Source organism: Octodon degus, unplaced genomic scaffold (assembly GCF_000260255.1).
Source record: "Octodon degus isolate 3935 unplaced genomic scaffold, OctDeg1.0 scaffold00239, whole genome shotgun sequence".
NCBI lineage: Eukaryota > Metazoa > Chordata > Mammalia > Rodentia > Octodontidae > Octodon > Octodon degus.
The window spans coordinates 354016-367780 of NW_004524815.1; the positions used below are offsets into that span (position 1 = coordinate 354016).

At 38.8% G+C, this 13765-nt stretch overlaps 2 protein-coding genes across 2 annotated transcripts in view; both read left to right on the forward strand.

The window, feature by feature from the left end:
* The first annotated feature begins 1245 nt into the window (after positions 1-1245).
* Positions 1246-8330, forward strand: LOC101579538 (olfactory receptor 8K1). Its single transcript, XM_004645807.1, has 5 exons — positions 1246-1390; positions 1680-1813; positions 2745-3719; positions 5737-5875; positions 8113-8330. Exons 1-5 carry the CDS (start codon positions 1246-1248, stop codon positions 8328-8330), a joined length of 1611 nt encoding a protein of 536 aa, XP_004645864.1.
* Positions 8331-13214: 4884 nt separating this feature from the next.
* Positions 13215-13765, forward strand: part of LOC101579929 (olfactory receptor 8J3-like) — a 980-nt gene continuing 429 nt past the window's right edge. Inside the window, exon 1 of the mRNA XM_023706082.1 lies at positions 13215-13765. Within this exon, the coding sequence (XP_023561850.1) occupies positions 13215-13765 (551 nt within the window).

Below are 13765 nucleotides of genomic sequence, written 5' to 3' on the forward strand. Positions count from 1 at the left end.
CAAAATCTTACTGGTGGCTTTCCGTGTTAGTGGTACTGCATGATTTACTGTCCCTCTAGGCTACTGTCCCAGTACAACTTTTGGAGGTTAATTAGCAGTTGTGCAAGTCACTCTCCCTCAGGTCCTTAGGTGCAATTTGTTTATCCACAAATCACATTTAACCTTTAAAAGAATGAATCCCAAAGAGGACAAAGAAAATCTGATGGGTTCTGTAACAACCTGTGATAATTAGCTCAAGAAGAGGCCAAAGCAGAGCTCCAGTGAAGTGAGTAGAAATAGCAAAATTTTTTTGATTTTTAAATGTTTAAATCACATTTTAATAGAAAATAAATGAAAATTAGTTTGTTATCCTGATTTCACAGTGTTGGTCTGAAAAGGACATAAATCTTTAACAATTTTTAAGAGCAAACAGTTTAAAATGCATTGTAACCTCGGATCTGGGAGGCTCTTCAAATGAGCAGAACTACTTCTGCCTTTGGAATACAGTTATTGTCTTCCAAAGTGTTGCAGGTCAGAATAGACCTCTTGCTCACTTCTCAGTACTTCACCATGTTCATTACTTACACCAGCTTACTGCTTCATGCATGTGCCTTGACCAGGGCTCTGTCATTAGTTTTCTGAGGTTTCTTCTCTTCCATCCCCATTTCCCATCTCCTCAGAGTGTCCTGCATGAAGAGGTGGCCTGTTCTGCAGATAAGATGATGGATATGTTGGCTGAGTTAGATGCCCAGACTTATGTATTTATGTCTTCTAAAATTTATTTATTCACTTATTCGTGAGACAAGGACTCACTAAATGGCTAAGCTTCTCAGGCTAAGTGCAACCTTGCAGTTCTGCCTCAGGCTCCCACAGGGCTGGGATTTCAGGAGCAGACCAGTGCATTCAGTCTGAGATTATAATCTTAAATTAGGGGACCCAGCCCAAGCTCGGTGTGTGAGTGAGATAGAATGGCACTATTTGAACCCTGCCTTCACCGCTAAGATGTAAAGGAAACTTGTTAATTTACCCAATTCTCTGAACCTGTTTCATTGTATTTTAATGAATATTTTATGATTACCTGCTTCCTGGTATATTGTGTGCATCATATTAGTATTTGTAAACATGCTTATAAAATTGCCTGGCAACCAGTGTAAACACTTTAGTTGTGGAAACTCAAGAAAGTAAGGTAGAAGATGTGAAATCACACTGTCTGGTCCAGTCCTTTTCTGTAGACAGGGAATGTGCGGGCCACATCATTTACTGGAAATGCCATCTGCTATAGAGGCTGTGCCACCCGCTGGCATTCTTGGAGTACTGATTCCGCCTGGAAAATGGGCAGATGTGGCAAAAGCAGGTGAAGATACTAGCAACGTTGAACATGGTGCTAGTCGAGTACTGGATTTTCCGAACAGTGAATAAAATGAGCATTGAAGGGTGTATTCAACAAAAGCTTTCAGTCTTTTTAGTCTTTTTTCTTTAAACAGATATAAAGACTACCAGTAAGGTAAGATATTCCTTGTTTAGATGCAGATGTCTGTTCCACAGATTTCATGAAAAATTAAAAAAACAGATAAAACTATAGTTCTTTTCATATACTAGGACAACTTGGGCTCTAAAGAAAAATGTATTTAGTTCTTTTGGGAAAATTCCCAAAAGGGGACTAGTTGGGCAAAATGTGACCTCTAATCTTTGACCTCAAGAACACCCCACAATGGTGTCCGCAGTGGTGGTAGCACTCTGCACTCCACCAGCAGTGGAGACGGGCTCCCTTTCTCCACAGACCGGAGAGCATTTGTTATCTGTTGCTTTCTTCGTGTTAGCCATCCATTCTGGGGTGAGATGGAATCTCAGTGTAGTTTTAATTTACATTTCTCCAATGATCAACGATATTTAACATTTTTCATGTATTTATTTCACATCTATATCTCTTTATCTTATTCATCTTATATGTGAAATGAATCAGACTCACATGTGTAACTGTTGTATTGTCTTCCTAGTGTAAGAAACTGAAAGAGTAAATAAGATCCAAAATATACAATAAATAATTATGAAGGGAAAAGAAACATCTCAAAAGGAAAGAACAATTGGGATCAGGAAAAGGAGAAGAAAATTGTGTGTGTGTGTGTGTGTGTGTGTGTGTGTGTATGTGTGTGTGTATAATATTTATATATGTGCTTTTTATATATAATATATATACAATATTGTATATGTGAGAGCTAAAATAATTGTGCTATTAATGTCTATTAGCTCAATAAAAAGAATAGTTTGTACTTATATTGTTTAATTTTGCATGATTATATCTTGTAATCTGATCAATTACTTTGAAGACACAGTATGCAATATGTTAACCATTAATCTCCTATTATTGTGTCTTGAAATTAGGTATCATTTTTTCATCATTTTTTTCTCTTTAAAACAAAATTTAAAATGTAAGAAGCGTTTATCAATATCTGTATGAAAACAACCACTTTCAAATATCTTGCCTTTTAAAGTTTCATCGAGTCGGGGATACAGCTCAGTGGCATAAATACCTACCTGGCAAGCACAAGGTCCCACGTTCAATCCCCGGTACCATAAAATAAACTAAGCCAAAATAAAATAAAGTGTCATCGAACATGAGCACAGCTCTATACAATGTTGGCCAGATAAGAAGCAGGAGCATCACTTAGTGTTTGAGATGAAGGCATCTCTATGTCATATATACCATACGACAAATTCTCTGAGGTGGCATTTCCTATATAATTGGTGTTGATTTTATCTTTCAGCAGGTTACCAAGATGAGCCTTAAGAAGAACCTCAATCACTCTGCGGCAGCTCAGGTCACTGAATTCATTATCTTGGGGATTACAGAAAACCCTCACCTCCAGCTGCCCCTCTTTGCAATCTTCCTCATCATCTACCTGGTCACAGTGATGGGCAATCTGGGCATGGTCACCCTGACCCATTTGGACTCTAAGCTCCACAATCCTATGTATTTTTTCCTTAGACATTTGTCAATAACTGATCTTGGTTACTCTACTGCCATTGGCCCAAAGATGATGGTAAATTTTGTAGCTCACAAAAATCCCATTTCTTACAGTGGTTGTGCCACCCAGCTGGCATCCTTTGAGATTTTCATCATTACCGAACTGTTTATCCTCTCAGCAATGGCCTACGATCGCTATGTAGCCATCTGTAGACCTCTTACATACATGATTGTCATGGTAGACAAAGTGTGTTGGGCTCTGGTTGTCACCCCCTACCTCTACAGCACATTTGTGTCGTTACTGCTCACAGTGAAGTTGTTCACATTATCTTTCTGTGGCTCTAACATTATCAGATATTTTTACTGCGACTGTCTCCCTCTGATTGCCATGCTCTGCTCCGACACACGGGAATTAGAATTGATTGTCTTGATCTTCTCTGGCTGCAACTTGCTGTCCTCATTCCTGATTGTTCTCATATCTTACGTGTTTATTTTGGTGGCCATTGTCAGAATGAATTCCACCAAGGGGAGGTACAAAGCCTTCACTACCTGTAGCTCCCATCTGACAGTGGTGGTGGTGTTCTACGGCACACTGCTGTTCATATACTTGCAGCCCAAGTCCAGCCACACTCTCAGTGTTGATAAAATGGCCTCTGTGTTTTATACCTTGGTGATCCCAATGCTGAACCCACTGATCTACAGCCTGCGCAACAAAGAAGTCAAAGATGCCCTAAAGAGAACCTTAAACCGTGGGTTCAGAATTACCATCTATGGGGCCAGGGAGATGGCTCAATAGGATAAGCGCCTGCCTGGCAAGTGCAAGGGCCTGAGTTCAATCCCCAGTCCCACCAAAAAAAAAAAAAAGAATTCCCATCTAATATTCAGTGTCAGCTTTTGTTTAATACTCTGTCGTTGCACTTCAGAATCAAAAAGTAGAAATATCTTCTCATTTTGTTTTTCTTTTTATCAGAACAAAATGCTTCATATACCAAACCATGCTTTTTCAGGTAGGTACAATAAATAAATATAGTATTAAGATAACATAAGCCATAAGCAACATTCATAATTATATGGGAAATTTTATTTCTTACATAGAAGAAAAATCATACAAAAGTTTCGGTTGAACTTGGACTTACCAAGACAAAATTCACTCTATTTATTTATATTTACTTTATAGAAAAATAAAACAAAATTTCAAAACAAAATAATATGAGAATAACAGTTAATATATAGAGTGTTACCTTCAAGTGAGTTTCTAAGCATGTAAGACAAAGGCGTAAATGATTCTCCAAGCAATATTAACACAAACTTTTCCTTTCAATGAACTAACAGAAAGCAGTATAACTTTTTTATCTCTCATCTCCCCTTCCCCTTCCCTGAGTCATCTTTCTTTTTGAATATTTTATTCCCATTTCATAACATCTATTGTATATTTTGAACCTTATTTACTCTTTCATGTTCTCACACCAGGGTGGCTTTTAAATAGTTGAAAGGGAGTAAAATTAGTCATAGAACTAAGAAGTTATCTAAAATAGTCACTGGGTGTTAAACATGCAAAAGATCACACTGTGAGGAATGTGTTGGTTACAGTAGATTCAAGTAATTAATTATCATATTACATCAGAACACAAAAATATTTTCAAAGATTAATTCTACATATAAAATAAAAAGTGCCACCTTAGAATGACTTGCAAATTAAGTTAATGTTTTTGTATCTCGATAGGGCTCATATGAGGAAAGTTTTTTTTTAGCAGACCAATGCAAAATATTGTTGGATAACTCTATACTTTGTTTCACGGATTGTCACGCTGTAGTGAGCTTTGGATTTTGATTGCTTTATGATATATTGATTTAGGGTTGAAAACCTTAAACTAAAAAAAAAAAATAATAACCTGAGCATGTACTGGAATGACGCTAAAAGTTTGTAAATATATGTGGTGATTATACACATTAAACATGAAAGAGTTCATTGCACGTTTATTCCTGACTCTGTTTGGTATCCGCTATGAGCTTACAAGCAGTGTCTGTGGAGCTGGAGCTAACAGGACGCTTCCCTCGCCCTGAAGCTTCTCAAGCCCCATAACACGCACGGTCTTTGCAGTGAATCCCTCCATTCTTATCTCTTGTCTTCTAATTATAAAAAGATATAATCTTTCTTGATGGAATTTTCTTAGTCCAAATTTTCTAAATGGAGCAGATAGCCTTTCTCACTTTAAGATATAAAGAAGCCATAATTAAACAAAAACTATTATCTTTTCTAATTGCTATTATTTAGATTAAAAGTCCCCAAATTGTGATGTGTCCAGAGGTGGGACTTTTGGAAGGTTAGTTCATGGTGGTGCCATATTGGTCGGTGGATCGATGCATCTATAATTTCACAGCAGAGTGTGCTGTGGGGAGCCAGGGCCGTGTTGGAGGTGGTGAGTTCCTGGCTGCCTGCTGTGCTGCAGGGTGCCTTCCTTGCCCACGCCCTGTCTCCATTCGCCTGTGAGCCGCAGGCCTCCTCCGGCCCTTGCACCATGCGTCTTTGCCTCGCAGCCCAATAAACATGAGCTGTGCTTTCCGACACCATGGTCACGTATGTACATCTCATTCTTCAATTGTGTGTGTGTCAGATACTTTGTCCCTGCAACAGGAATGTGAAAATACTAATTTATAAACACCTTAATTACTCCTCTCTTAAATATATGCCATAAGGTTCAGATCAGGTATAAGTCTTAAAAGCTTATTTTAAATTACACAATAAAATATGCATAAGATTTGAATAGTAATTGCAACAATTATTATCACAGGTGGCTGTTGCCATGGGGAGTACATCCAGTTCTGTCTTCACATATGCCATGAAGCCCCTCACACATAACACTAGCTATTTCTACATAGTATATGAGACATCCAACATCCAGATTAGCCCAAACAATCTTGAAAATGAAAGTTGGAAAGCTAAAAACATGTATCTCAAAACTGGTTACATACCTACAGTACATGAGGGGAAATCTGGATGGAATGAAAAGAATTGTGGTGTGTGTGTGTGTGTGTGTGTGTGTGTGTGTGTGTGTGTGTGTGTGTGTAGGGTGGCAAACAGAAGTTGCCAGAACAAGATAAGATTGTAGCTGAAGGCCATGGTATAATGGATATCTTGTGGTGGGCATAGCTGCACGTAACAAAGTTGTTTTTAGCACATTCACAGAAGCTTCAGTTTGATGACAAATCATATAACATGGCTGAGTTCAGTGGCAGGAAACAGAACGACTGCAGCTTTGTTACAGAATGGCTTGTGGTTAGGTGAGGATTTCTGCTTCATTGTGTCAAGAACAAAATGGCAGTCTACTCACCTTAGGGAAGGCACGTGAAACACACGCCAAAGAGTGATTAGTCCGGTGACCTATGACAGAATGATGAAGAGGAGGCTCGGCGTCCTCAGTAGTCAGTGAAACGAAGTTAGAACAGCAGGAAGAAACCACTTGGCAACCACTCTTTGGAACCATGATGCAATCTTGCAATTGCATGACCAACAGACACGGATCACAAGTTCGAGTCCACCCTGGGCAAGTTAGTGATATTGTGTCCCAAGATAAAAATGGAAAGGTCTGTATGATTGTACCTCATCAGTAAAGCATTGGGCTATTTTGATTGAAGCACTGGGTCCAATCCCTAGCATTGCAACTATTATTATTAATACAGCAATAAAAATAAATTATGAAGTATCAAAATGATATCAATTATCAGTTACTATTTTCGGTATTTAAAACCATCATGCATTGCTAAGTGGCTTTTTCAATAATAGGTTGACAATTTTAAATGCTATTAACCATATCACTACTTTCGTGCTCAAGAATTTGATTCTTTGTTTTTTATTTATCAGGAGTGAAAATATACTCTGAAAAAAGCGCATGCACAACTGCGTCACTGATGGTATTATTCACATAGCAGCAAAAGAAAATGTTTTATTATTCATCAAAAAATAAATAAATAAATTACGGTACATTTATACACTGGGCAACATTTAGCAATAACATGCAGCGAACTGCACACACACAAAGCAGCTTGGAATAACATCAGTAATATGAACCAAAATCTTACATCATGTCATTCTTTCTCCAACAAGTTCTAAAACAAGTTAACAAATACATCATCAAACAACCACAAGATATGTGATCTGGGATACGGTATGGGGAAACTGATTGAAGGGAGACACTGGGAAATATTTTAGTGTCACGGAAGTACCCTTTTAATGTGGAGCAAAACTAAAAATTTGGAAATATGAAACACATATATGAAAAATTTTAAAATGCAGTCTATAACTGTTTTAGCCAAAAGTTAAATAATAAAATCCTTTCTTTTGTTTGCCCAGGATTCTAAGTAGTCGTCGCTAAATAAAAAGGGTGTGTTTGCAAGGTGCTGCGGTTATGCTGATCCTATGTTGTGCGCACCGCGATCAAGATGGTTTATGTCCATCACAGCGTGCTTGTGAGTGTGTGTGTGTATGTGTGTGTGTGCGCGTGTGGGTGGGTGGGTACGTGTGTACCAACTAAATGAGCTTCATAAACTGCAGTCATCATGCAGGGCTGGAGCTCTTCAGAACCCACTCACGCCCTGATAGTTGCATCATTTCATTACTTATTTTACTTCTACAGATTTTGCATAACCAAGAAATCATCTTTTCCTCCCTTCTAGTGCTTAAAATAAATGACTAAAAATAATCCTATTCCTCAGTTGATGGTACCAATAATACTCAAGCCAGCAAAGTTTCTGTGTTAATTTCTTTCCAATCCTTTTTGTGAACTAAATTGTGCCCAAATCCATATGTTTTAAACCTAAAACCTACTCCCTGAGATGGGGCTATGTTTACACATCGGGCTTTTAAAGAGGCATTTAAATTAAAACCAGTCACCTAGGTGCACCCTAATCCAGGACCGCTTCTGATTTATTTATTTATTTAGCCAGCCCAGCCCACCCTAGAAGTGGGCTGGCGCAGCACATGGGGCCAGGGATCAAACCATGTTGCCTGCGCTTGACTAAGCTTACCTAAGCAAGTGTTTTAGACCCCTGAGTTCTCTTGAGGTCCACACCCCTATGTTTTATTTTGAAGAGAAAAACAAAAGTTTCACAACAAGGTGATAGGAGGTTAAAAATGATCAATACATTGTGTACTTTTATCTTTAAAATAGTTGCTCATAGTACAAGACTTCGACTTCGACGTTTGCTTGTCCAAACAGGGTGTGATTCCTGCTCCTTGTACTGTTGTGAGTGGGACACACACAAGTGCATCGATGGGCTAAGTCACAGAGAAGCGAAGGCACAGCAGGACGGGAGGCTTCGGGGGAGAAGAAAGCGGAGCCGGGTGGCTTGCCTGGGACCTCTGGCTGTCAGGACTATCATTGCTTAAACTGTTCTCTCTGTGGAATTGTGTGTGACAGCCATCAAAAATTAGTACTTTTGGGTCTGGCTAGATAGTTCAGTGGTCTAAATCTCCTGCTTAGGCAAGATGAGACAGGTGCAGGGGACCACGGTTAGATACCCAGCACCACATGCTGCGCCCACTAGCCCTCAGGACAGGCTGAGCCAGACAAAACAAAGAGTCCCAGGTCCCCATTTTGATCCCCAGTAACAAAAAATAATAATAATGAATATTAATTCTCCTCCTTTTCTCTTTATTTTCTTTTTTCTAGTCCCAGTACATTCCACCTAACAAAGACTAAGGCCTTCAGCATCTTACCTCTGAAACTCCTCATCCACATAACCAAGACTCTTGGGAAGTCTAGTGGACAGGCCAGAGCAGCCAGCACTGCCTGTCCAGACAATATGCACGGAAGGACCCTGAGAATGGGACAAACCAATGTGACGTGCAGATACAGCCTTCCTGGCTCTACGCGCAGGCAGCTGTTGCCAGGAACGTTGGCTAGACAATGGCACAAGGCAAACTCATGAAGACACTCCTGCATGATTTGGAAAACATCCTCCCAGTAATAACTGAGTGTGGGACAGTGCGACCATCCAACCCCTTGCCCAGGACACTTCCTGAGTTACCCCTTGTCCTGTCTGCAGCCAGCTAACTGTGGCTATGAACCAGTCTAGCACCACCACTGAATATTCTGAGTATCTCTAACCACTTTCCTCTCTGCCCAGCTACCCCTGCCTTTTATGATTTAATTAATATCTCAGTTAATTCCCTCCTTTCCTATTGGTGCTGCAATAAATCTTATCCCTCACAAACCAGCTCCAAGTATTTTCTTTGATCGCTTGCCAACATACTGAACTGCAAACAGCACACCAGCACACTGTTTCCTGGCGTTCTTAAAAATTCTACATTTCTGTGCAGTGTGGATTCATCATATTTTATATAAATGTCCTGTATCTCTACTTCTATATGTGTATTTGCAAAAAAGGTTTAACTCCCAAAGAAGGTGATTTATCCATTTACCTATTACATCTTGTCTACACCATTTGTTAAATATTTATATTAGATATTGCATGAATAGACTATAGATAACTAAAATATTTAGTATTGAAAAACGCAGTTGTTCATCAGGAAATTTATAGGCATCTTCTCCTATGAAAATCATGTTTGAGTCTTTTCTAGCATTTGTCTATACTCTTGTCTTGTCTCCCCTGAAATGGAAACATAAACAAAAGATGAAAAGAATAACTTTATCTTGTATATCACCCATTTTTATCACCCTCTTTGTACCAACCCTGGAAATAATGAATACGACACATCTGATGGTAAAGTAAAAGAGGAGAAATGATGTTTTGCCAACCGAGATTTCGGGATTATAAACAAACTTTTATGGATACAGTTTGTCCTACTTTCACTGCTACATCACCAGTTCCTAGCTCTTCATCATTAGAGCTTTTTCACTAATAGATCTCCAGCTGGAAATGAGATCCCTTGACGGATACACCGCGATCACTGCCTCCCTTAGAGGTCCGGGAGTTGAGCTCCGTTCAGCAATGCGGTCTTGGAGCACTCAGAAGAGCCCGAGTGAATCCCTCCAGGGGACCTTGTGAAGGAGCCAGCCCCCAGGGCGTCCTCCTCTCAGAGGTCCCAGAAAACGTGTGGAGCAGGGGTTACCTGGGCCTCCATTACCGTCCCAAAGGTTTATACAGCCCATCAGCTCTGGCTGAGGCAGAGAGCTAGAACCTCTCTGAGAACCTGCTTCTTCCATGGAGGTGAGTGGATAGCAGTATATTTTACTTTTTTATAATGGTCTTTCAAAAGACAAACCAGGCCTTAAAATGAGCCATTCCACTCTGGTTTTACAAAGCATTATAAATTATACATAGTAATCCAATAATATGATTTAATATTTATGCTAATGTTGCTTTATAACACTTTTGATATTTTTAGAGACACAAGGTATTCTGTGAGACCCATGTACTTATATCTACAAATTAGAATTGTTTTTGTCTCATATATTAAGCAGTGTATATATCACTACTTTAACCAGATTTTGCTTAGTGAAATTGCTTATGTCTTAACTTACTGTAACTGTGTTCTCTACAAATGAATGCTGTATACTTTCACTATTGTTATTATGAAAGAAAAACTGATACACAAGTAGTACCAAATCTCAAAATTATTGCCTTTTTTTTTGGAAGCATGGCCAAAAAATGGATAACTGATTTTCTAAGGCAATTTATCAATGAAATGTGGTGACATAAAGTCAAACATGACAGGTAGTATAGTGTGATCAAAGTAATAATCAAACATTTGAAGAAATCATATGTCCAACAGTAAAAATCTTCCTGTCAATCTTTAACTTGAAAAAATACCAAAAAGAAGGATATTGAGAAGATACCAGCAAATCGTACTTCTGAGAAGAGGCTTTTGTCTTTCTAAGCTGCTGGAAGGCTTTACGTGTAGCAGCCTGTCGCCAACTTAATGAGACAAGCTCTCCACATATTTTCAAGTAGGAAATAAAACACAAAGAAAATATCCTTGCTTGTTTTTTTCTAGCCTAAATAACTTCAAATAAAATGTTCAAAAACAAATTGACTTTTATTTTCACTGCTCCTAAAGTAGAATTGCTACATTAGGCTAGTCATCAGGGAGAAAAAGAAAAAGACTAAGAGAGGATCTATGAGGGTATTTGCTTAACTGAGGGTAAATTTCCATGATAAAAGAATATTTGCTGAAAGATAGAAAAACAGATGAAATAGACAAAAAGTGCTCTCCTTAACACTGAAGATACCAACTACTTGAAAGACTAACCTTACCAGCATACTATAGATTTTAGCATTTGACTGCCTTAATCTTTAAGGATTATATATAATATTGTAAGTGATAATACTCTGTGAACATCCAAAGTATAATAAGTTAGAAACACTGCTCTTGTTTCTTATTTTTAACCATACACTGTTGTACGCGGAAGTGTCACAGACATTCACTGAAGTGCAAAAAAATGCAGCATTCATAGAAGCCCAGCTTTATGGACTCCTTGCTGCCGTTTACTCTTTCTCTTGCACAGCCTGGAGCCTGCACATGGGGTACCCACAGGTGATGTGAAGGGGACCTCATGTTTCTGCATCCAATTCTCTGTTCAGCATCTTCTTTCTCTCAGTTTCTGCTTTCTCCATTTTTTTCTGCCTATCATTATAGTACCACAGAATATCCTGTGCTGATACAACAACCATCTAAGTGATGGTTTATTTTTATTTTTAAAAACTTCCTCTTATGCCCCAGTGCTAAATTTTTTCAGTATCATGAGTCATTGTGTTCCTAACAGCAGAAGTAATGGATTTAAAGCTCAAAGCTGATCACATTAATCACCTACCCTAATAATTCTCCATGGTTTACAATTCCCTCACAAGAGATAAATACTGAAAGACATATTAGCCAATTTCTTCGATGCTCTACTTCATTATAATCTACACACTTAAGATGCTCCTTCCTGCACATAAAATATAATGCTTTAAAAATTATTTTCTATCTCTAAGTGGCATTATTCCCACTTCCCAGTACCTGGAATCCTGGACTTTCTATCTCTGACTCATCAAATGTGTGTAACCTTCTATCGCTTTAGGTGTCACTAGCATGTTACCTTCTTAGAGAGGATTTCTCTCACATACCATATGCTGTCATGCCAGAGGACATTAGTACACTTTCTTGTCTAATTTACGCACTACAATTAATACACCAAGAATTATCTTCCTTGAATACTTTCTTTTTATAGACCTTTTCTTCTGTCTTTGGGACAGCAGTTTATGTGGTGAGGAAGAAGTGATGTCTTGGAAGCTTAAAAGTCATTAGAGTAGAAACACAATAGAAATCTGCTTCAGAGGCAGATAAGAAACTGAAGGAAAAAAAAACAAAGGAAAAAAATGACATTTGTCAGGAACAAACATCCTATATGCACCAGTGTAAGAACTTAGTTTGATCATTTAACTCTGATTTTTCACATTGTTCTTTCATGTTTTTCATGGTTCTAGAATGTCTTTTCCATTTCATGTTAATTTTTTGGAGAAAGGAAACATAAGCTGTTCTGAGAGCTCACTGCTCAGACACTGATGGTGAAACAAGTCACCTGTGTGGACTTTCGCTCCTCAAGCTTTGGGTGAAGGACTGTGACATGATGCCCGTGGGCTTGGCGCCATCCATCATGACTGCGAAGGGACTGTAATGGCTTAAGTAGGAGCAACTCAATGTCCTTGAACCATCAGAGGATAATCCTCATCCAGATTGAAATAATACACAATAAAATGTTAAATATGTATTTTATATTTTTCGTAGAAAGGGATCAGAGTAAAAAAAGAAAAAGAAAGGTATCTATCATTATAAACAGAAATATGAAAGAAAATTTTCTTAACAGGACTAATCAAAATTAGACATTCTATAAATTATAAATAAAGTAAAATGCAAAAATGATCAATGTAAATAAAAATAATGGAAGAAATATGAATAATTATGCAGACTTGTGAAATGGAAAAGGAAAAAAGAATGATGAAAGGTACTGGAAGAAATTCATACCCAATAAAGAATAATGTCAACAAATTTAAAAGTAATACAATTTTCACCACTATAATATTGTAAAATATTAAAAGGAATAACAGAACCTGTAAAACAGATCTAAGCACATTGAAGTATGTATTTTTCTCTTAGCTAATACAAATTAAAAATAGGAACAAAACAGTTTACAGGAGAATATTAATTCACGATTGGAAGAAACCTCATCCAAGAATTCCCAAAGATCTCTCATGAATCTACCCAAATACAATATTTTAATTTGTTACTCTTTCCTATCTTCTTTAAACAGATGCAACTCTAAAGCGCATGGCTCCAGGTAATATGACAGAGATCGCTGAGTTCATCCTCAGAGGGGTCAACGACCGTCCCGAGCTGCAGGTTCCCCTCTTCCTCACCTTCCTGGTCATCTACGCGCTGACCGCGGCGGGGAACCTGGGCATCATCACCCTCACCAGCGTGGACTCCCGGCTGCAAACCCCCATGTACTTCTTCCTCCGGCACCTGGCTGTCATCAACTTTGGCAACTCCACCGTCATCGCCCCTAAAATGCTGAGCAACTTCTTGGCAAGTAAGAAAACCATCTCGTACTATGCGTGCGCCACCCAGCTGGCAGGATTCCTACTGTTCATCGTGGCTGAGATCTTCATGCTGGCCGTGATGGCCTATGACCGCTACGTGGCCATCTGCAACCCCCTGCTCTACCTGGCGGTGGTGTCGCGGCGGGTCTGCCTGCTGCTGGTGTCCCTCACCTACCTCTACGGCCTTTTCACTTCCATTGTGTTCACACTCTGCGTGTTCTCGCTGTCCTTTTGCTCCTCCAATATCATCAATCATTTTTACTGTGACATTACGCCTCT

Coding starts and splice junctions, on each gene's coding strand:
- LOC101579538 (XM_004645807.1), top strand. CDS start 1,246: ATGCCATCTGCTATAGAGGCTGTGCCACCCGCTGGCATTCTTGGAGTA. Junction 1,814..2,744: donor TGTTAGCCATCCATTCTGGG/GTGAGATGGAAT, acceptor TTTATCTTTCAG/CAGGTTACCAAGATGAGCCT. Junction 5,876..8,112: donor AAACAATCTTGAAAATGAAA/GTTGGAAAGCTA, acceptor TCTTTAAAATAG/TTGCTCATAGTACAAGACTT.